Below are 22,918 nucleotides of genomic sequence, written 5' to 3' on the forward strand. Positions count from 1 at the left end.
CTAAAGTTTAATTTAAAAACTAACTAATGAAAAATATAAAAAGTACTGCAGTAGTGCAAAATTATACTGTGTACAGCTGTAGGAATTACTGGAGACTAAACACTAAGCTTCATGTAGATCTTGGATCCTCAAAATATTTACCGATTTGGTCAGTCAGATACGGAAAACACCAGTGCGAGTGAGCAAACACTTGAGGATTAAGGCGTTTATTTAAATTGTAGTATTTTGAGGAAAGTGGAATAAATAGAAATGACCATGATGAACCACTAGAGGGACCTCTCCACCAAAAAACTGTCTCCCAGAGCCGTTAAACCATTGCATGCGTTTATTATATGTCAGAAATTATTTTTCACTTCTTATATTTATGGTATATATTTCTGTAAGAGGTGAGATAGTCTAACTGATAATGAGTATAATGTTAGAAAATGATGGATAAGGCTGTGAATAAACACAGCGATTACCTGTTTTCTTCTTTGAAAATGTGTGAACTCACCCTCATGTGATTGCATGACATACATGACAAAATTTTAATTTTAGGTAATGTTTTTTTTTTTTTTTTTTCAAATTCATGACCTTAAATTTAAATTATTATATTAAAAGTATATAAACGTATATAAATAGTGTTTTAGTCTATATTAAAAAAAATCTTGATATGTTCTTCGCCAGCTTGTTATCACGGCTAAGTTATATATTTATTTATATGTATGAATACAATTTACTTTTTAAGTATAAATTGTTAATTAGCGTCCATTGCTGGTCAGATTCAGCGTCTGCGCTCACCACCTGAGTCACGCGAAAACCGCATCACAGCGCGCTGCATCCCTCCACCCCTCAGAAAAACAACTCAGGGCCTAACTGCAGGATTCTCTAAAACTTTCATAGATGAGTCTTACTCCCGTCACAATTCACAGTATTTATAAAGTATTACTGCCGGTGATTTCAGACAATATTCACGCCGTATGTCCATGTTTTGCGTCCGGATACAGGCGTGTTTTTGAGCGCTCTGGGATTATTTCTCCTGCACAGCTGCGGAGGGTGACTGCGCAGGGAGGGTTGTGAGGTGTTCAAGATGGCGGCGCCCTGTGGAGTGCAGTTGCTCTAACAGGTAAACAGGTTTATTAAACGATGTTTTTTGTAGTGATATTTTTGCATCATATGCAGTGACAGTCAGAATGTTAGATTTGCTCGCTCTTCAGTATTTAACGTGCATTATGGAGTCTTTCAGGCGGTTTTTCTGATTTGCACTAAGCTTGTCGATAATAAGGCTCTCTTGTCTGGGACTGTCAGTGTCAGTGAAATAACAGTCTTCAGTGATTGTTACAATTTTGAATTGAATCTTAACAAATCTCCGCGTGCATATGCACGAGTTTAAGAGGGAAACTGAAATGCACGGGGGAGTGTTTCATTTTGTTGGCGCATTTTTTGGAGACAGTCCCGCAGATTCTGGCCATTGTTCTCTCGCGTTGTTTACGCCAGTGGTCATTTCAACACAGAGCTGCTGTCAGTGCATGCAGCCGAAACCACAACATCTATCTGCACATGTGTGCACCGTTTTGCAGCTGAAATGCAGACATATGTTAAGGGATTTGCTGGCTTTTGCACGCTCTTGCGCGTTTTTAAACAGGAATCCTTGTGCAGGCAAATCAAGCAATGCAGCCTCAAACATAGCCTTCTTTTCATTTTGTGATCATTGCATATCTGCATTTGTGCACTATAACTCGTATGTGTTGTTTATAACGGTCTTACAGTTACTGTATATTTTAACATAGTAACTACATTAAAAAAAATGCACATTTGTACCTCTCTGTATGAATGTTCAAGTGACATAAAAGCTTCAAAAAGCAAGAGGAAGGAAGACATGATAACTTATACACAACCTCTCTAAGGAATTAGCTTATGTGGTCCTGAATGTGGGATATAAAGCTTCTTTGTGCTGTTAACTGCCCTGTTTTCTAGTTGGCAGGCACAGCCACAGTTCGTGTTGAGGTCGTCCAGAACTTCATCTTATTAGTGTTTTTTCTCTCTGAATGCAATGCGTGCTCTTTGTGGGCTACGATCATGAAGTTAATCAATGAACTTCTTTGTATCTACTGTGCTGAGTGATTTCCATTGAGAGGTCAGTTTGCCACCACCCTTCCCTAGACGGTTCTCGCTTTGCACAAAGTTATGCTTAGAGCAGTGCTTTGTGTTTCATAACAGCTGTGTGTTTGGTCGAGAGCCGGAATGGTCTCCAGCAAGGAGACGGCGTCCTTTTAGCAGTTCTTCATGTTGCATGTCTGACTGTCAGCTTGAGGTGTTGGTGACTCGCGTTACTGTCAAGATCAAGCTGGTTTAGGATGTAGGATTAGACTCAAATCTAGAGGAAGTTATTGCTGTGAAGAGTAGGGTTGTGCGATATTAACAAAAAATAATGTGTCGTTGTGCTGGTATCTGTGGACATCTGATTCATAAAGTTTCTGATGTTCTTCGTGGTCTGTGTGGTGATCAGTTTAGACTGATATCAATTTAAACTTCTGGATTTGATTCTATTTTTATCTTTTATAAAGCCATTTTGTTGTCCACTATTATCTAACATTTAATCACTGAATGATGAAATGTCAACAAAATAAATGTTTGCTGTGCAGAAACAGCTGCATCTAAACTTCTGAAATGGCATTTATATGTACTTACACACTGTTTAATGCAGGATGTGAATGCATTTAAACTGTTAAAAAACTGTTAACAGTTAAAAATGCATAAATTATGTTTTATACATTAAGCCTAAAACATTCAATATTTGTAAGCATTTAAATAATAATCAGATACTTTAAATGTGAAATTAAAGAAAGTCACTGTTAACAAGGGAGTCATTGTAGACATGATATCAATTCTCTCTCTCTCTCTGTCTCTCTCTCTCTATATATATTATTATTATTATTATTATTATTATAGTATTAGTAGTAGTAGTAGTAGTAGTAGTAGTAGTATGAATAAAAATATGTGATCAATCTAAATGATATTTTACTAGACTGCATCATGCAGTAGACCTAAAAGAACACACTGTATGTGTGCACTCTGTTTTGAATGGTTTTTGCAAAATACTCAATTGTCAAACTTGCACATTGTTAAAACAGCAATTACAATATAATTATACAATTATTATATAATAAAATGTCGAAGGTGGCAGACCTTTTAGAGTCAAATACTAAACGGAATATCTATTACTACATGAGAAAAATGATGTCCTGAAAGTCTGCCTTTAAACTTTGTGGCTTTATGTGTCAGTTGATGGAATTGTTACTAGGTGACAAATTACTAAATTTGGCATTTCTTGATCATATACTTTTTTTTGCTATTCATTGATCGACAATCATTTGTATTTTTGTGAATTATTGTATATGATTATTGTAAACAGCTGATTTGTTTTACAGCATGGATGCTTTAGTTGATTTAAAGTTACATTAAAGACGTTTGTAATGGACTTAAGATTTTTATTTCAAATAAATGCTCTTCTTTTGATAACAAATGGATCATGGTTTTGCACAAAAATATAAAGCGTCAGCAAATGTTTTCAAAGTTACACCAAATCAGCCTATGGGAATGCTTTCTGAAGGATCATGAGACACTCAGGCCTGGAGTAATGATGCTGAAAATTCAGCTTTGCTGTCACAGTAAAAAAAACAACTTTTTTTAGCCTTTAACATGCTACTTTATCAAAAATTCACTGCTTAACTTTAAAAAAGTGTGTTGTGTGTGTTTAACACTCCTGTGATGTGTAGTGTATTCTCGTATGTCACATTTCCCTGGTATACTTGAATTTTCATGCTTTGACCTAATGTTGTCAGGCTGGTGTGACAACTGCTCACTCTTGTCGCGGCTGTGCAAGAACAGGTCGCAACATGTGAATCTTGTATGCTTCAGAATCTGTCGGGTTTGTTGTTCACTTGCCTGAAACAGCCAGCCCACATCGCCACAGCCGACGTTAATGATGCTTGTAATGGTACATCGTAATTCTGGGGGAATTTTCCTGCACACTCTTGCAGTGTTTTACTCGCTCTCGATTGGAAAATTTACTTAAAGGCAGAAACCTCAGGATGTTCTCATGAATATTTCACCGAGACGGACAGGTGTTTCTAGACAAGTGATGTAAGTCCTCTAATGTGTCTTGCAGTGGTGCCTGGAGACTGTATTGATGGGTGGCCCAGGGACCCCTCCAGGCTGGACAGGACACGGGACGGCGTGAGAGTGACATCTAAGAGTCCTTCCCCTGTCCCTAGACTGTTTTAGAGACACCCGCCTCCGAACCCTCCATACCACCATGTCCAGGGAACAGCTCAGCGTGGGGGACCTGCTTCCTCTGCTGGAGACCTCTGACCTCCGCCAGCTGGATGAGATCAAAGGCCTCATCAATGAACACCTCAACACAGGTCCAGCCAAATACTTTCAGCAGAGGCGGCCTTTAGAGCTTTTACCTAGATTTTGTGTTGAATTTTTAAGCTCGATTTTTGCTACTGGATCCCTATTATAAATCCCTGCGGTGTTTGATTGCATGACTGACTGTTCAGATCGATTCATGTTTTGCAGATCGAGGGTCCATGCTGCTGAACGGCTTGGTGGACTATTTCCTGGAGACCAATTCCGCCCAGGCAGTGCACATCCTGTCCTCAGTGAGGGAGCCACATGATAAGGTGACTGGCGGCCCACTGATTTCTCTGTTTTATTTTGAACATAGCCTAAACGTAGAGAAAAAAATCTTTGCAATATTGTGCTTTTTACTCAATCAGTTTCCTGTCAAATTAAAAGCATGATAATATTACCTCTGAGAATGTAATTTACTGTTGTACAATGAAGTAAAATATTATTTTTATTATTGAACATGAGATTTTTCTATTACAGTTTAATTCTTATTTTGTTTAATATTTCACAATAAAAATAGCATTATTTTATAATTTATAAAATCATTACTTTATAGTGAAAGTTAGTGAGTCTAAAAGAGCTGAAATGTGGTAAATGAAGTGGGGAAATGTAATTTAAACCAATAACAAGCTATAAAAAATACATTTGTATCATTTTGCATAAAATTGTATTGATTTAAAAAAAAAAAAAAAAATATGCAAAAATCATTAAAATTTATGTCTTTGTTTAAAAATATTTTCTAAATCATGCCCTAAAAGCATGGATTGCACTTAGTCTTAGACTCACAAAAATAATAATAATAATAAATCAGCCTTTTAAATTATATTTTTATGCAAATGCATTACCTTACAAAATCATCCCCAATCATTCTAGAATTATTAATGGTTTCATCTGGTGAAAATAATTTTTTTAAAATATCAAATATCTCACCATCAATTTCATCCCAATACCTTACAGTCCAGATTAGTTCCCATCAGTAATGCAAATATTACCTCACCTTTAAAAAGCATAACCATTGAAGCGTGAATATAATATGCAACCAGCCTACTTATGGTAAAAAAAAAAAAAAAAAACACCTGAAATATAATCAAATTTAAGAAGCTTAATTTAAAGTCAGCATTAAACTAAAGCATATCAAAACCTCTTCATGGAGTATTTCTCTTTCACTTCATTAATATTTAATAACAGCAATAAACGTCTAGGGCAGAGAATACATTATCATTCCTTATGAGTCTTGTCTGCAGTTTGACGTCTCTTTCCTATCTGTTTCTTAGCACCTTTTTGATAAAATGAATGAATGCATGGCTAAAGCCCCCTGTCGCCTGCCCACACTCACTCTTCTGGGGCACGTTGTCCGTAAGCAGCCATCTTGGATCCACAAGATTGCTCGCTATCCGCTGCTGCTATCTCTCCTGAAATGCCTCAAGGTAAGCTGATAATGTGATAGATCTCTCATATATGCCTTTTGGTATTGTATCTTGTCACCTACAGTATACATATGATGATTTCTGTTTCCACAGACAGACACCGATGTTGTGGTTCTTATAACTGGAGTCCTTGTGCTCATCACACTATTACCCATGATTCCCCAAGCTGGCAAGCAGCATCTCTATGAATTTTTTGATATCTTTGGCCGTCTGGCTTCTTGGAACCTGAGAAACCCAGGTAAGAGTTACAAAGCATGCAAGTACTGTATGACTCAGTTATGCAATATTTGTATCACTGAGGCATGTATCGAAAGCCTCCGGAAGGTTTTAGTCTCCCACAGAAATCCAAAAATATAGTGAGGCATCCCATTACAAATGATTCGTAATAAGATGCTTAGTAATATTTTTGGATGGTTAACTAGCTGTGTGGTCAATCTCTGTTGACAGGACACGTCCCAGAGGTTTATCTCATCCACCTGCATGCAAGCGTCTACTCTCTCTTCCACCGGCTGTATGGGATGTATCCCTGCAATTTTGTGTCTTACTTGCGCTCCCATTACAGCATGAAGGAAAACATGGATACTTTTGAGGAGGTGGTCAAGGTGAGCTTTCAGTCATGCAGGTGCTTGCCCAGGATGTTTTCCAAATACACAAGATTTAATGAAATTCCATTCTGTCCATAATGATTTTCCATAGAATAAACGTGAATAAAATATGATCAGGATAAATGAGCAATATATTGATTATCAGAAAATAATATTAGTTGTTTGGGAGGTACGTACTTTTGTACCTTTGTAACTCTCACTTAATCTAACACTAAAATGATACTGTTAAAAATAATATTTAGCAAACCTCGAAATGAATCAGCTTTTTTTACTTATAATACTTTAATGCCACTTGTAGCATTTAAAATGATGGTGAAAACTATGATTTTGGTTTTTACTGTTTTATTTTTAATTTATATGAGAAAAATAGTATTCTACCATTTAACTGTAATTATTATCATTATACAGTACCAGTGCAAAAATTTGGGGTGGTAACATTTTTAATGGTTTTGAAAATAAATCTCCTATGCTCACAGCTGCGTTAATTTGATAAATACAGTATACAGTAAAACACAGTATAAACAGTAATATTGTAAAAAATGTTCACAATTTAAAACAACTGAAAAATGTAATGTATTTTATTCCTGTTATGCTGAAGCTGGAATTTATGCAGCATTACTGCAATGTTCAGAGTCAAATGATTCTTCAGAAATCATTCTAATATGCTGATTTGGTGCTGAAGAAACACTTTTTTTTCATTTATAATGTTGAAAATAGTCATGTTGCTTTATGTTAGAGGAAACTTAATTCTTTGAATCTTAAAATACAATATTCATTTAAAATGGAAATCATACTGTAAATGTCTTTACTGTAACATTTAATTCAGTTTAAAGAATTTTTGCTAACCCCAAACTTTTCAATGGTAATGTATGTCAGAATTTTAATCCATGACTAATGCCTAGTTAGTGATGGTGTGATTAACTGATGGTTTTTATGTTGTATGTGTCCGTGTTTCAGCCCATGCTTGAACATGTGAGAATACATCCCGAATTAGTGACTGGAACCAAGGACCATGAACTAGACCCCAGTCGGTGAGAAAATACTGACTTGTGTCACATATTTAAATGCATAAACCATGAGTGTTATAGTCATAATCATTTGGTCTCTTTTTTTGTCTCCAGGTGGAAGAAATTTGAAATCCACGATATCGTTATTGAGTGTGCCAAAGTCTCTCTGGACCCAAAGGAGGCGTCCTGCGAAGAGGGCTATGCCAGCATGCCTGAGCATTTCTGTGCTCATCTACAACAACGTCCGGCTGATTGCACTGCCAGCCCTTACGGCGACTTCCACAGTAGCTACGGTAACGCTCTCATCCTCTTTGAATTACTTTTTTAACCTCCGCATGTAATAGCACTTCTCAGTGTTTATTTAGAGCTATATAAATAGATTTATGATTTAGAGAAACAGTCTTTCTGCTAGCAACTGCAAGGCCATACGTTTACTTCCTAGGGAATGTGTGAAGTGATAAAATGTATACCTCAAATACACAACTGAATGAAAAACTTGGGCCAAATGCATAAAATGTAATGGCAAAAGAAGACAGGCAAGATAAAAGCTAACATTATAATTCAGTCACGTCTTATTTTCAGGCAAACTCTGTTTTTATAGCAGTGACAGGATGTTTTTTTTGTGGACATAATTTTTCGGTGCCTTTCCAGGAAGTTCTTCCTCGACTCATTTCTCAACCCCTCGTCAGCCTGTCGTCCCTCCCTTGGCCCTGTCCTCTTTCTCAGGGACTCAGCCCCCCTATCGCAGTCCTACTGGAACCCGTCGACAGGTGAGGGTCCGCCAAACTTGGAAGTCAAACTTGCTTTAGCAGCTTCGTTGGAGTATTGGAGCTTGTGTTTGGGACTACCTGTTTGAATCCAGTGAATCAGTGTTCTGCATATAAACCGATCCGGGGTTGGCACACTAGTTTGTGCAACAGCACTAGTGCAGGAATCAGCGTCTGCTTCCCTCCTCCCTCTTGTTGTTTGTCAGCTTGTCAGCTGTTGTCCATAAATCACCCATCCCTGAACCCCTCCCTTCCTGCTGTACACCAGAGCTCCCCCTCCTTCTCCCACCATGAATCATCTCCTTGTTCTCCAGGCAGGCTGAGGAGCTGAGAGGAAAGGAGGGGAGAGGTGTTGAGTCATTCCGGTGGGTGTGCAGGGCTTTAAAAAGAGAAAAACATGCCATCTCTTAGCTGACGCAGAAACGGTTGTCTTGGCAATGTGAATGACGCCGAAGCTTTCTCCAGGCCTGTCACCTCCCACGGTCAGGACCTTTATTCAGCTGAACCCTCTACAGACTGAAAACAAACAGTGTTGCGTTTGTGTTCTAATGAGCACATTTGATCCATTTTTTTGTCACAACTGAAGGTTGCTTTCACATTTTTGTTGTGTTTTGATAAATACTTTCTATTATGGTGCATTGATTTGGAAATTAGAGGCTGAAGCAGATAATGGTTATTTTACAATCTGATTGCTACATTTTCTCAAAGAGAGCTCAGCACACAACATCTCTTTAAAAGGAAAAGGTGCTTTTCAAGATCTAGCGGTTTTAAGAGTTAAACTTGATGTTTGTTCTAGATAAAGATGCCAGTATTAAAATAATTATAATTAAAATAATTGGGCACAAATTAAGATATCAATATTTTTTTTAATGAAAACTGAGAGCTTTCTGACCCACCATAGCGAGTGATGCTACTGAAATATTTTTAGACCAAGAAACATAGTAAGGACATTCTATTGTAAAAAAGATTTAGATCATTCTCATAAAGCTATGAGAATACATTTTGTGCACAAAGCTAACAAAACTAATAACTCGAGTAATTAGTTATAATTTTTTTGAAAAACTAACCGTTTAAATGTTAGTTGATTCTAAAATATGCAGTGTTGTTTCATAACCAGTATGTTATAAATATAATGTGCTTTATTACACTTTCCACCACACAATGTATTATACTTTGAAATTGCTGATAAAATTTACATTTTGTGAACTGGTTGTTTTGGATGGATAAAACATGAATCTATTAGATGCCCTCTGATAATCACTGGAGTCTGCATGAGCAGTCATGGGACTGATTTTGTGTGTGCTTGTGTTTATTTATAGAACTCCAGCTGTGAATTTAATGCCACATATGGTTTTAAGGATTCCCTCTGGAGCCCCTCCTCTCAGTGTGGCATGGCCACACCTCCTTCCTCCCGTGGGATGTCACCGAATCCGGAAGTGTCCCAGAGTGCCTCTCACCTACCAACCCGCCTCTACAGCACACCTGGTGACTATACTGCCTGTGCTTGTTCAAAGACAATATTGACATTTAGCTTGTTGGCACAGGAAGCCCGGGTCTCCATTTCCTCTAGTATGAATTTGGTTTTGTCATCTTCCCTGTGGTAGGTGGTAAAGGCACCCCGTCCTCTAGCACCCCTGCGGCCGCCTCACCTCCTCCTAGCCTCTCTGATGAGTTTCTCCCTGTGTCTCTGCCTTGCAGTACCGCCAGTCCACCATGCAAGGTACTTCTATGGAGGGTGACATTTGTGTGTGGATCAGTAGTATTCACTTAAGGGGGTAGTTCACACAAAAATGAAAGTTTACTTGTCAAAAAACTTAAAATATGTACATTTGAACAAATAAAAATCAGTTTGATTTTGACATTTTATTGCGTGGACAAATAAAACATTCTAGAATTTTCGTTTTTGAGTGAAATATCCTTAAACTGTCTTTGTTAAAACAACTTCAAGTTTGAGACCTTTTTGCTTGTGTATGGTTTCACGAGAAGTTATTTTAACTTTAGGATGGTAGACCTTTAGACCACACCAAACCCATCTTGGTCAGACAGGAGCCAGTCAGACAGGAGCTAGAAAGAGAGTTTGAGAAAACTGGACCTGAAACCATCAATCACAGAGGTATGTTACATTTTAGAATCACTTAAAACACAAAAACTGTATTTTGACATATCTAATACATAATATTACCTTAAAACCTGCAACATTAAATTAAAGGTTTAATTCCCTTAAAAATAATTGTCAATAATTCTATAATCTTTGGTCAGCGTTTTAAAGTACCAAGCAGAAAAGGAAATGGGGAAGTCGACAACACAGCTATAACAATAAATGCACAGAGGAAAATCATTGATGAATAAAACAAACATTGATAACCAGTCAGAATCCACTTAAAAATGTTTGAGCATTAAAAGCAGCAGACAACATAACTGCAGTGCACTCTTATAATAAACCATTTTAATAGGTGAGGTATTGTTATAAGTTATCGTCCATTGGTATGAACACTATAAAATATGGTAGCATTTCTATCACAGAATAAACCAAAACAATGTAATTGCAGGTTATTATTTCACAATTATTTTTTTTTCTCACAATTCTTAAAAAAAAATCTGAAATGTGATAGATTAATAATTGTGAGAAATTTTAGTTGAACAATTTTAAGGTTACATTTCACAAGTCTGTTTATGTAATTGGGACTTTTCTCAGTTTTCACATATTCATATGTTTGTCACACAATACTGACTTATCATGTATGTCTTGAATTCTGAGTTTGTTCTGTCTTGTTTTCACAATACTGCATTTATCTCTTGCAGTAAAAAAAACTGTAAACAAGCTTCCAATGATATAGTCACAATTTTTGTGTAAATGAGCTTTTAGATGAGTCATTCAGAATTCTTTAAAAGTCTTTATCTGACCCAGATGAGAGAGGTGAGAACATGCCCATGACCCTGACCGAGCTGTCTGTGTACATGAAGGAGCAAGAACAACTGAGGATCGAGAAAGAGCGCGAGGACGGTATGAACTAGCACTCAGTGGTTGTGTGTGGCCTTTGCTGTATTTTGAGCTGCTTCGTACCAGTTGTGTCTTTTCCTGACAGGCTAAACTAGACCATTATGCTCTGGAAATATCCTTTTATAACTTTCCATCTTCCATCCTCTCAGCTGCCATTACAGAGGAGCTTCTGAAGTTAACAGAGGAAAAGCGGGATTTAGCTGGCCTTCGTGGCTTTGACTCTCCATTCTTCAGCACCACAGAGACCCTGACCGGAGCGCAAGAGAAACCCCTTCCTTCTTCTATCCTAGGCAGCTCAATTAGAGACCCTCACAACATGATCTCCACACCTGACAAGGCCGAGATCACGGCCAGCGACAGAGGCAGAGTCAGCAGAGGCCCATCCCAGGAGCATCCCTGGAACTTCCGGCCAGTGTTTATGCCCATCGAACACCCAACACACAGCCACCTCCATCGGAGCCCCTCCGCACCTGAGGACGAGGCCCTTAAATACAGTTTTTGCTCCCCGAGCCCAAGCAAGCCCCCACCCCTTGCCTACGAGGCTCTGTTTGACCTGGCCCTGCCTCGGGCAGCCTCTCTCTTCGTGGGGAGGAAAACCTCGGAGATTGTGCAGCGAGTAGCCTTGGAGAGGATCCAGAGAGGTGATGTGAGCAAGCAAGTGGAGGAGGGGTGTGTTGAGGGGGCTGTGTCTGCCTCACCTTTGGAGGTGCTAGATCGCCTCGTGCAGCAGGGCGGTGACGCCCATGACAAAGTGTTAAAAAGGTAAACCTTTTGTTTTCACTGTTAACTCTTGTTATTGCTTGTGGTCATGTGACTTAACAGGTTCAAACACAGCAAGGCATTGAAATTAGTTGTTTCTGTTTTGTTCTTGAGTAAGGCACTTAAAGGGATAATTCACCTAAAAATAAAAATTGTCACACTTGGGCTACTTTTACACAACAAGGACATAGTCAAAAATGGAAAATAGTATTATGTATGTCAGGCCAGTAGTTGGTTCTGTCAAAGCTAACCAAAGTGTGACATAACAAAATAAGCCAATCAAGACATAGGCCTACTTGATGAGTAATATGGTGGAGAGAAAGGTTTCATTATGTTTCTCACTCATAATTACAATTTGCTCAGTCAGACTCAGATCTCTTAATTACGATATTTCTGACTCCACACAAAGGAAACATTAGCAACATTCATAACAACCATTGAGAGCATCTTAACACAGTGAGAAGCTGTCAACCATATGAAACACCAACCAAAAAGTCCGAAAAGACCACATAGCTACATGCTAACAAACATCTGGAACATCTTAGCAATCAAGTAGCAACTTAATAACAAGCTCTCAGAACACCTTTTCTTTGTGATGAGGAGGTTTAAACATAACAAGAATAGTTTTCTTTAGAAAATGCGAACAGCTTACCTTTCAGGTTCTGAACTAGAACTAATAGACTACTACTCTGTACCAAAATTAACCATGATTTCATTGTATGGTAGTGTCGTAACAATTTGTAAAAACTGTTGTTAGCGTGGCAAAACTATGGTTAATTAATGGTTGCAAAGTTTTATTTGTAGTAAAACCATGTGTTGCTCTGAGGCTCTTCCAGGAAGAACTGGGTCAGACTAGTTGCAGATTTGCTCACTAACTCGCTATAACACTGAAACAACTATCTGCATTGTCACGAGTCATATCCACTGCCCGCAAATCAGTCCACAGTGCAACAGCAGAGCCTGTGTTATCACAACACAATCAGAGCTCTTTCTCTCTGCCCTGCACAGGCCATACTAGAAGACACGTAATTGAGTTGGGTTACTGGCCTCACACAAATTGAGGTGTTTTGGCTCTGGTCAGAGAGGGTTCTGTGTGGAAAGGCTTCTTCTGCCAGAAAAGCAGTGTGTCCGAAATTATTGTCACATTGCCACTGACCTTGTTGATCCTGTGTTTTCTCCCTTCCTTTTCTTCCAACATTTCCGCAATCATTCTCAGATTGCCTCTGCCAAGCAAGTCAGCTGACTGGACACACTTTGGAGGTAAACAACATTACATGAGCACACATTTGCTACTTGTGGAAAAGTAGTTATTTCGGAGTACCGAGAAGCACCGCTGGGGATAAACATTTAAAGGACTATTAAAAGAATAGGGTGCCCAACTGCATGACTTCGTACTTCGTTACAACATATGAAAATATATTTTTAAGAATGTTGGCAATCTAACAGTTTGCACCCCCCCCCAGGTATAAGACATTTGACAAAACCTTCTTTTATGTTCTACAGAAGAAGTAAATACATGAGCTTGACAAAATGATGATGACAGAGAATGCATTTTTGTGTGAACTTTAAGTAATTGTTTCCATTTAAAACCTCCTCATATGCTGGTGGTCATGATGTGACAAGTTAATTAATACACACTGTAGTAACACCCCTATTATCTGACACTTTCGGTTGTGCAATTAATCATAGATGACAAATATACCTATGAATAGATTGTTTTTGAATATATAGTGCTTTATACAATACAGATTGTTTCAAAGCAGTTTTACATTAATAAATGGAAAAATAACAATCTAATGTCTAAATCGTTTAAATTCTGCTATAAAGGAGCTCTAGGAAAGACAGTAATGTCATTGTTCGGCATGTTGCTTGTAAAACATGGTAAAAACTAATCCTTTTTCATATTTTGCTTAAAACTAAATTTAGATGGACATCAATGTAGAAAGGTGTGCTTAAATGGTCGAATGATAAAACATTAAATAAATCCCTTTAATGCTTAAGAATAACAAAACTCAAAAATTCTCTGAGATCTCTGAGAAATCTTTATTTTGTCATGCATAGGCTCTGCTCCTCTGGATGAGCTGCACACACTGCGCAGTCAGCTGCTTCTGTTACACAACCAGCTCTTATACGAGCGCTACAAGCGGGAGCAGCACGCCGTACGCAACCGACGTCTGCTTCGTCGAATCATCAATGCCACCGCGCTCGAGGAGCAGAATAACGCCATGGTAAATCATGATCTATGGGACAGCATTCAGTCGGAGTCAAGGCTAGATAAACTTGATATAAACTTTGACAACTAGAGGGCGGTAGAAACCAATGCATTTGATTGTATGGATGTGTTTGTTTGTACAGAAGGACCAGCTGAACCTGCAGAGTGTGGATATCATGTCTTTGAGAGAGAGCCTGCAGGTAGAGCAGCAGAGATACCGGCAGCTCTGGGACGACCGAGAGACTGTAGTTACACGCCTGCACAGCCAGATACGCCAGCTACAACAGGCCAGAGATGACTACTACACCAAAAACCAGGAGTTACAGGTGCTAATCGATTTATTCATTTTTCTAAGCTAACCTTGAAGCTGTATTGTATGTAATTTAATAATAGTAAATGAAAATCAAACCGATTCTAAGCTATAATGTAGTGGCATTTATCATGTACCTGTGATCCTCCAATCAGAGTAAACTACAGGAATGCCAGAAGCGAATAGGTGAGATGGAGGCGGAGCTGCAGAAGGCGAACAACAAAGTGTGCCACACAGGACACCTGCTAAATCAGCTTACTGCCAAGGTAAAAACAATCTATCTCTTGAGCTCCAAAAAGAGTGGGTCTTCCATCTTGTAGTCCATTTGAATCCATTTCAAAAGTAAACTATCACTTGTAATTTCAATGAATGATTAATTTGAAAGATTTTGTGCCTATGTGTCATTATCTTCCCTTACTTTGTCCTTTCTTCAGTTGTCATCGAGTGAAAGTATTCAGCAGCAGTTGAGTTTTCTAAACAAGCAGCTGCTGCTGCTAGGAGAAGCCCATAAACTGTGTGTTCAAGAGCTGCATCAGGCTGGACCAGATACTAGCAAGGTGCGAGTCAAAGGAAAAAGAAACCTGTCTCTTTCATCTTTGCCATAAATACAGTTTCTCATTCTTCTCTGCCGTTGTCCACTTCTCGCTTGTAGGAGGTCCAGATGCTGCAGACATCCTGGGGGAAGGAGACGGAGCGTCTAAAGCAGAATCTGTTACTTCAGAGCCAAAAGCTGGATGCTGCTCAGCAGAGAGTGGCAGAGCTAGAGACTCAACTCGCTAAGAAAGAGCACCTAATTGCAGAGCAAAAAAAGTTTCTAGAAGATGTCAAGGCTCAGGCTAAGTATGATCTGTTTTAGTAACCTCTATTTGCATTTATTGATACCTTTTAAACAAAGCTTCCTCAGTCCTTCAGTTTTCTATATAATATACTTTCTTTCTTAATTCCATCATCTGTCAATGTCTCACAATCGTTCTTATTTGCCTACTACTCAGAGGGGAACTGCAGGCCTCCGAGAGCAGATATCAGGCACAGAGGCGAGTGACTCTGGCTCTGCAGACTGAGCTTCTGCAACTCTACAGCAGGCTGGAAACAGAGGACTCCTCTGGCACTGCTTCAGCCTTACCAGCAGAGAGCGCCACTGAACCCCGCAGTTCCCCCGAGCCCAGGTAAATATAAAAACATTTAAAACAAGGATACCATTATCCAGTACAGCATGCTACTACTTCTGAGTTTGTATCATACTAGTTTGTGCTGTTGGCACTTTCCATGAAGAGGGTACCTTGTTAGACTTATCCGTATATTTGAAACTTTAAATTATATATATATAATTCTTACAATTGTGACCTTTTTTCTGGTTGTTTCTTGTGCCACAGTGTCATAGTGGTTGATGGTGCAGTAAAAACAGCCACCAAAGAAGACGGCAAGTCACCTCAGTCTCCACATGGCAATGGCAGCACCTTATCGCCAGCACAGCCAAGGCCAAGCAAGGCCAGCTCCTCCCCGGCCAACTCTGTAAACGGCAATCGAGACACTCCACCACCTGTCCTAGTGGAACCGCCCCCTCACCGTCCTCATTCCCCGCTGGGACCCCCAGGACCTTTGGTCCCGTCTGACACCCCACTCACTGTAGGCTCCTACCCCAGCGCCAAGAGCTTTCTGGGTATGCGTGCAAGAGAGCTATTTCGCAACAAAAGCGAGAGCCAGTGCGATGAGGATGAAGCCCCGCCCCCCCGTCTCACTGGCCTATCACAGGGTCTGAAAACTGAGCTCTGCGTGGAGCCGACAGCGAAGAGTACATCCAGCTCCACCACTGCGCAGAGCTTCACGCTCATCACATCCGCAAAAGAAACCCAACCTGATGCTCAGAGAGCCAAAAACCGAGACACGTTCGGGTCAAGATGCCCAGAGAGGCCCAGGCAGCAACCGTTAAGGATCATGGACTATAACAAAAGTCATCAGGAGCACAGCTAAAGTTATGGAAAAATGGAGAAAAAGAGTGGTAGAGGGTCGAGAGATTGCAAATTTAGAATATTAGAGCGCAAGGCAAGACTCTTTCAATTTTCAGTGTTATCTGTCCCATTTCCACAAGCCGACAACAGGATTTGGAGTTAATAAATCAGTAAAACCCTCACTAAGATGGGACGAGTAAAAAGAATAGACTAAACCAACATATAAGTGGTCACAAAATGTCTTCTAGCAACCCCACTGCGTTGTTCACCAGAAATGTCACCGCTGCATCTTTTTATTTGTTGTTTTTTGCTCATTTATCTGCTCCCTTTAACCAAGTTGTTGCAGCTCGTGGAAACTTTGCATTTATGTTGTTAGAAGCAATATAAGTTGATTTGATTTGTAGTGATGGTACAATGCTTACACCCTCACAGCTCACCCGCACAGAGCTGAAGTGTGTGCTTGGATGCCAGGAGGTGGATGGTTGTCTTGTGCCAAGCAGAAGTCAGTGTTTCTTTTTAAAACCATCAGGTTTTACCTTTCAGACATGTCAGGTGCATTTATATGTGCTCAAATCATGTTTCTGTACTATTTTTCTGTGTGTGTGTGTGTGTGTGTGTGTGTATGTGTGAGAGAGAAAGTGATGGCCTGTATCCCAGACTTTTTTCTGGGTTAAATTGCACTGTAAGTTGTTACTGATTACGGAAAAAAATCTGTTACAGTCTTGGACTAGACTAAATCTGGATCCGAGAGATGATGCAGCCACAACGAGAGGAAGGTTCAACGTGTTTTTTTTAATATATTTTTTTAATTATTTATTTTTTCGTCCTCTTCTTCTTTTTAGATTTTCAAGTATTACCAGTTCTTTTAAAAGCTGTAAAGCAACGTAAACGAACAGCGGCCATAGATTCCTGACCATTACCCACGAGTCAAACCTATGAATCCTATCCTTCAGTAATCTCTATAAAACATCTAGTTACTATTTTCGAAGCCTTATCTTAATAATAAGTCAGACATCAGTCAAGTAATTTGCTTTAACGATACTAACCTTCAGTCTCAAGCTCAGTCATATTTTGCTGAAAACACGGTAGGACACGGTGATCTGTATTTTACCCTCTGCTTTCTCAGTGCCAAATACCCGATACAGTATTCTGTAGAGCTTAAATGTACTGGTTTTGTTCTAATATTCAAGCACATATATACTTAAGACTACCACATATCAGCTTGAGGGAGCAAATAAGACTTGATTTTGATGAGCTGAAAGCAATGAGATCTGTGCAATGCCAAGTAGACAGTGTAAAATATCAATTTTCTTTGACAAAATGGCCATAATAATAGGCTACGTTTAGGAATTGTGGATGGGGTGGTCATACACAAATCGTTCCCAAATCCTGTTGTCCTCTTGAAGTCTCTGCTGTTCCTTCTGCCTTGCTATCTAGAGCATGTACAACAATCCTCTTTTAATGCCAACAACAGGAACTATGACTTAACAAGATACAAGGTACAATCAGTGTGAAATGAAAGGAAGGTATGAATTCGAGCTCCTTTGCTGAAGATGAAAGTTCTGGGGTTTGTTGGGGGAGGAAAGGCAGGGTCGGTTGGAAAAGGTTCTTAAAGCAGTTGCTTGTGTTAACTGTGAATGACAAAAATAAAATCGTCTTCAATGTTTTGCACTACAGATTTGGGGTTGTCTTGATTATTTTCTTCCTTGATTAATTTCCCTTTGATGTCTGAAATGGAAATGAAACACAATTTGAGGCCTACAAGATACTCTGGCAAGAAACATCACTGCCGCGGCTGCCAGATATAATTATTTGAAGTTGATTTAAATAGGTAATATTTGTTGACAACAATTAGTTTTTTTTTTTATGTATTATAATTATTATATATTATTGCACACACGTAAGACACTTAATATGTAAGAATTTGGTTTTTAAGCTTTCATTTTTATTTTTAATTAGTTAATAGTTTAATTAAAAGATAATTCACACACATATATATATATATATATATATATATATATATATATATATATATATATATATATATATATATATATATGCTAGTCAGCATTTGAAGTGAAAAGAAATTTGTCCTAAGACAAGAATGCATTTTGGTTTAGGACAGGTTTTGATCCGCTTCAACTGTTGGCTACTGTATATGAATCTTAACAAGCAAAATAACATTCTCTTAAAGGACTTAGAAGACCCTATTGTCTGTTTTTACATTTGACATGATACATAGTGACTTTACATAGTGACTTATTCATGTCAATATTTTATTTCCCTCCAAATTTCCCATGAATTCCACAGATGACAAACATTGTTTATGAATGACATGAAGGTGAGTGATTTACTCATTTCTGAATGAATTTTCTCTTCAAGTTCCACATACATTTAGAATCACTTTAACATTCTCTCTTTCAACTGAAGACACTTGAATTATTATTATTACTACCAAAATTACCTATGTTTTTTCTTTATAAAGATGGACTGGTCGACCACTAGAGGGCACTGTTGCTCTTGATTATCAGCCATTAATCAACAGGTGCAGCCGAATCGCTATCGACTTTCCTGAGCGTTATGGCTAAAAACATGTCTACAGATTAGCATGGACGTTCATCTGAGGTCAAACGATACGTTGCATTCAAGTCTTTGCTTTTCGCTGTGAAAAAGCGTACAGTTCTGTAAGATTCAGTCGATGTCCTAATTGAGATGGGAAACGGTGTAAATCAACTTGCTGGTTTTAGGAGGTCTGGTCAGTTGATTGGTTTTTCAAGTGCTTTGAGTACAGCAGGTCAGCCTGGGAAAGCTAGCTGCTAACACTATTAACCTAGCATTGCCATTTTAGACCAACAAATGGATTTGATTAGTATTTTTTAGTATCTTTATTTTAATCATTCATCTACAAAATAATTACATTTCATACACCTAAGCTCGATGTCAAAATATTATATATCAGTGAAGTCTGTGAACAGAAGGGAGTTCAAAACTGCTTATTTTTTATGTAGATAGTGACTGACCTAAACATATGGCACATAGGGTGCAATTATTCCCTCTCTGTGCATCTTGTTGAAATTCAGTGGCAGAGCGAAACACGACGAGAGCTGCTACAACTGAGAAAGTAAGATTAGTTTATCAAACGTGTGCATATGTAGGACTATTTCATGACGGAGTCAAAAAAAAAAATCTTATGTTTAATTTAGCAGTACTCTGAGGGGTCAGGGAAACTGATGCAGAATAATTGGACGCAGAGGGAATCCATACCAATTTGTGATTTCAGAATCTACTTGAGAAATTAGATGTCAGTGCAAATATGAAATTGCTCCTCAATGTTTTCAAAGATTGTATGAAATTTTAAGTATAAATCTTAAGTATTCACAGCAAAGGGATTTCTCTCTTCTCTCTTTGCCAACTTGAAATGCAACCCAGTGAAATTGTCAGGACACAGGAGGAGGCAAGCCGTGGAGTTAAAGCAGTGCCATGCAGTCATGATTGGGCTATAAAGAGTCTTATTTTTATTTCATTATTTCTCCGTTTTCTCTTGAAAGTGCTGTAGATTCCTGGTATCAAGGGCTCGTCTTTATTTTTTCATGCATTTGAAAATTATAATTAAAGGATAACTGCATCCAACTGTGAAAATGTGTGAAATACTTTCAGTATTGTAGTATCTAGGTCTTGGGTGTAATTAGAAACCCAGTTAAGGCAAAACTAATTACAATTAACACGATTGGTTATTATTTTTGCAGCATGGCAACGTGTTTCCCCCTTATCTTTCCAGGAACTAAAGTGTCTCAGTGTGATTTAAAAATCTTAATATATTATTTTAATGCTGTGCAGGCTCATTTTCCAGCATCCTAAAGTCCCGGTTATATTTAAATGTTTGTGTTTATTCCACATGGACGCATGCTGAAGCAGAAATGCTAAACAAGATAATTTTGGTAAGCATATTTCATACTGACACTCCTAAAAACGACTTCATTTGTCCTCATTAATAGCTTAAAAGTCCATGAATAAATAATCGTTAAAAAGGATACTTTTTGCTTTATGTTTAGTTAAACGCAAAGTGCACAGAAATTGAATGAATATGAGCGTTTATCCCTGAGCCCACCCCTGCAATCACATTTAGACAGCTGACACACACACACACACACACACACACACACACACACACCTCTACATCCGGTTTCACAGGAGGGGGAAAAAGCTTGCGTAGTTGGACCTTTGAGATGAGAGTAAATTCAATTAACCGAGGGTGGTTTGTGTTTTCCTCACTTCTGAATCTGTTAGCCAAGTAGACTCAAAACTTAAAAAGGAGAGAAGAAAGGAAAAGAGAGCAAAAGGGGAAAGGGAGAGAGAGAACAAGGGATGCGCGCGCCAATCCCAGTGGTTTAATTATTTTAATTATCATCCTCTTTCGGCTTTTCTAAAAAAAGGGGCCATTAAAGGATGCCCATTTGGGTTAATCTGATTAAAAAAAGCAAGATGGAGGGAGAGATAAAAGGCTGCGGATGTCAGAACTAATCAGGAGAGTTAAAGCTGCTATTTATGATCTGGGACTGCTGTAAAAAATCTGTTCAAAATACCTTTCTCCTGTTTCAATCACCTTCAAATCATCACTGCAGATAGATGTAATTATGAACAGAATTCTAGCTTGGCCAGCTTACTTTTTATATTTTAATTACATTGTGCAATGTGTGATTTAGTTCAGGCCCGTTGTTTGTTGAATTTTCCAATTATTTTCTATAATAATTTCAATTCAGCGACTGGAAATATACTTTTCGGAGAAAGATTTTCCCCGTGCAGATTTTACAAGTGGTTGAAATTGGCCGCGTGGATTCGCCTCATTGACAAATAGAAATCTGTTTGTTTTTAACATGTCAGTTAACACATCTCAACAGACATTTTTTTGCGGCTTTCTGGAATACTCGCTTCTGATTGGCCAGTCCTGGATTTCAGCGGTAATTTTCCCATGGCTAAGCGGTACATAGCAGGCTCCTTCTGGTAACTAGCATTAATATTGTAGCAGTATTCGTTATTTGCAAGGACAAATGCTTTTTTTAGACTGTTCCTTAGGATTGCTTTGTATGACTCATTCTTTAGAGGAAGCTTTAATGTATTCAGGTATGTATGTACAATCATTTCAACTGGAATCATCATTTAATCAAAGCTGTGTAATGAACATTATTGCGTACACACATGGGATGATGACATGATGTGACTTGTGACTGCCCACCCATCTTAATTGAACCTTTCAATTGCCCATTAAAGCACCGTTGTTCAAACACCTGCTGTGATCGAAACGTCACTCGCACTTTGACTAACTACTCTCTGACAGACACCTAATGTCTTTTCATCGAAAGTTACAGAGAACCTGACACACCACGCTTGAGTGCAGAAGCCCGGCTAAAACCTGCACAGGTGTTGAACCACAGCATGAAAAGGAGCAGAGAAAGATCCACTTTCTGAATAAATCAAGCAGAAGCAATATCCTGCATGTGTAGAGAGATGGACGGGAGCCCATGTAATATTAAAAGCGCCGTGTCTGGCAACGCAAGCGGTGCCACTCCTTTCATTGCTCCTGCTCCCTCCACTACCCGGCCACTGGCTCTTCTCTCAAGGTGACACTTCAAAGCACCAACGCAGACGTGGAAGGCCTGGCTGCCAGCATGGAGCCAACCCAACCCTCCTCCACCCCCTTCCTCAAACAGGCGCTTGCTACCCCCGCTGGGCCAGGTCAACGCCAAGAATCCACACCGCTTGCCACTCGGGAACCCTTGTCAAAATCTGCTTCGTATCCTTAATTAATAACACTCCTTTCCTATTGCAAACACGAGGGGGGAGAAAGAGTGCCCGTCTGGAGTCCACTGGCACTGTTCGTTACTGGAGTCTCAATTCCGACAACGAGTTGTGCTGGAAATGAAGGCGGTGTTATCTGTTACACCAATATCTGTTGGAATTTAGGCTACGCTTTATTGCAAAATGTGTCCCTGTAATGTCAGTGTTTTTCTCACCTTTCTGTCTTTGTTTTTACTCAGGATGCCTCTCAATCAATGTCAACTAGGGGAATGTGCACCCTAAGGAATAATTTGTGAAGATTCAAGTGGATATGTTCAACTTCGGCTCTCCGAGAGCTGAAAAATGCAGCATACAGAGGTAAGAAGACATCAAGACCTGTCCGAATCTGGTGTTCTTGTATAACATGCCTTCAGCTGCAACAGTATCATTTGCTGTATAATATATCAGAGAATCCTGTGCGTACGATTTGGTGGTTCGAGGAAGGAATAAAAATGTAGACTCCAAAGTTTTGAGAATAGCTTATGTTTTTGGTCTACTGAAAAGTTTGTATAAAACATGTTAAAATGGCTGTGTATTTCACTTGTGAGTGATCTTTCATACTTTTATGATAATCAATTCCATCATACATATAATATGCAGGCCTATTTCACCCCGAAAATGGAACATTCTGTCATTATTAAAGGCCCAATT

The 22,918-nt window shown here is 38.8% G+C and overlaps 1 protein-coding gene across 1 annotated transcript; it reads left to right on the forward strand.

The window, feature by feature from the left end:
- Positions 1-971: 971 nt before the first annotated feature.
- On the forward strand, positions 972-18,108 carry tsc1b (TSC complex subunit 1b). The gene is made up of 22 exons (XM_043221479.1): positions 972-1,105; positions 4,151-4,406; positions 4,564-4,667; positions 5,670-5,822; positions 5,916-6,060; positions 6,270-6,424; positions 7,385-7,458; positions 7,549-7,727; positions 8,086-8,204; positions 9,521-9,686; positions 9,806-9,921; positions 10,203-10,314; positions 11,110-11,205; positions 11,352-11,964; positions 13,178-13,221; positions 14,023-14,189; positions 14,317-14,499; positions 14,639-14,749; positions 14,918-15,040; positions 15,136-15,323; positions 15,476-15,649; positions 15,857-18,108. The coding sequence occupies exons 2-22, from the start codon at positions 4,298-4,300 to the stop codon at positions 16,452-16,454; spliced, it is 3,729 nt and encodes a 1,242-aa protein (XP_043077414.1). The 5' UTR covers positions 972-1,105; positions 4,151-4,297; the 3' UTR covers positions 16,455-18,108.
- The last annotated feature ends 4,810 nt before the right edge of the window (positions 18,109-22,918 follow it).

Source organism: Puntigrus tetrazona, chromosome 21 (genome assembly GCF_018831695.1).
Source record: "Puntigrus tetrazona isolate hp1 chromosome 21, ASM1883169v1, whole genome shotgun sequence".
Taxonomy (NCBI): domain Eukaryota; kingdom Metazoa; phylum Chordata; class Actinopteri; order Cypriniformes; family Cyprinidae; genus Puntigrus; species Puntigrus tetrazona.

Excerpts from the sequence above, each read along its gene's own strand:
- tsc1b (XM_043221479.1), top strand. The coding sequence starts at position 4,298 with ATGTCCAGGGAACAGCTCAGCGTGGGGGACCTGCTTCCTCTGCTGGAG. Across the intron at positions 4,407-4,563 it reads CAATGAACACCTCAACACAG|ATCGAGGGTCCATGCTGCTG; the intron begins GTCCAGCCAAAT and ends CATGTTTTGCAG. Across the intron at positions 10,315-11,109 it reads TGAAACCATCAATCACAGAG|ATGAGAGAGGTGAGAACATG; the intron begins GTATGTTACATT and ends TATCTGACCCAG.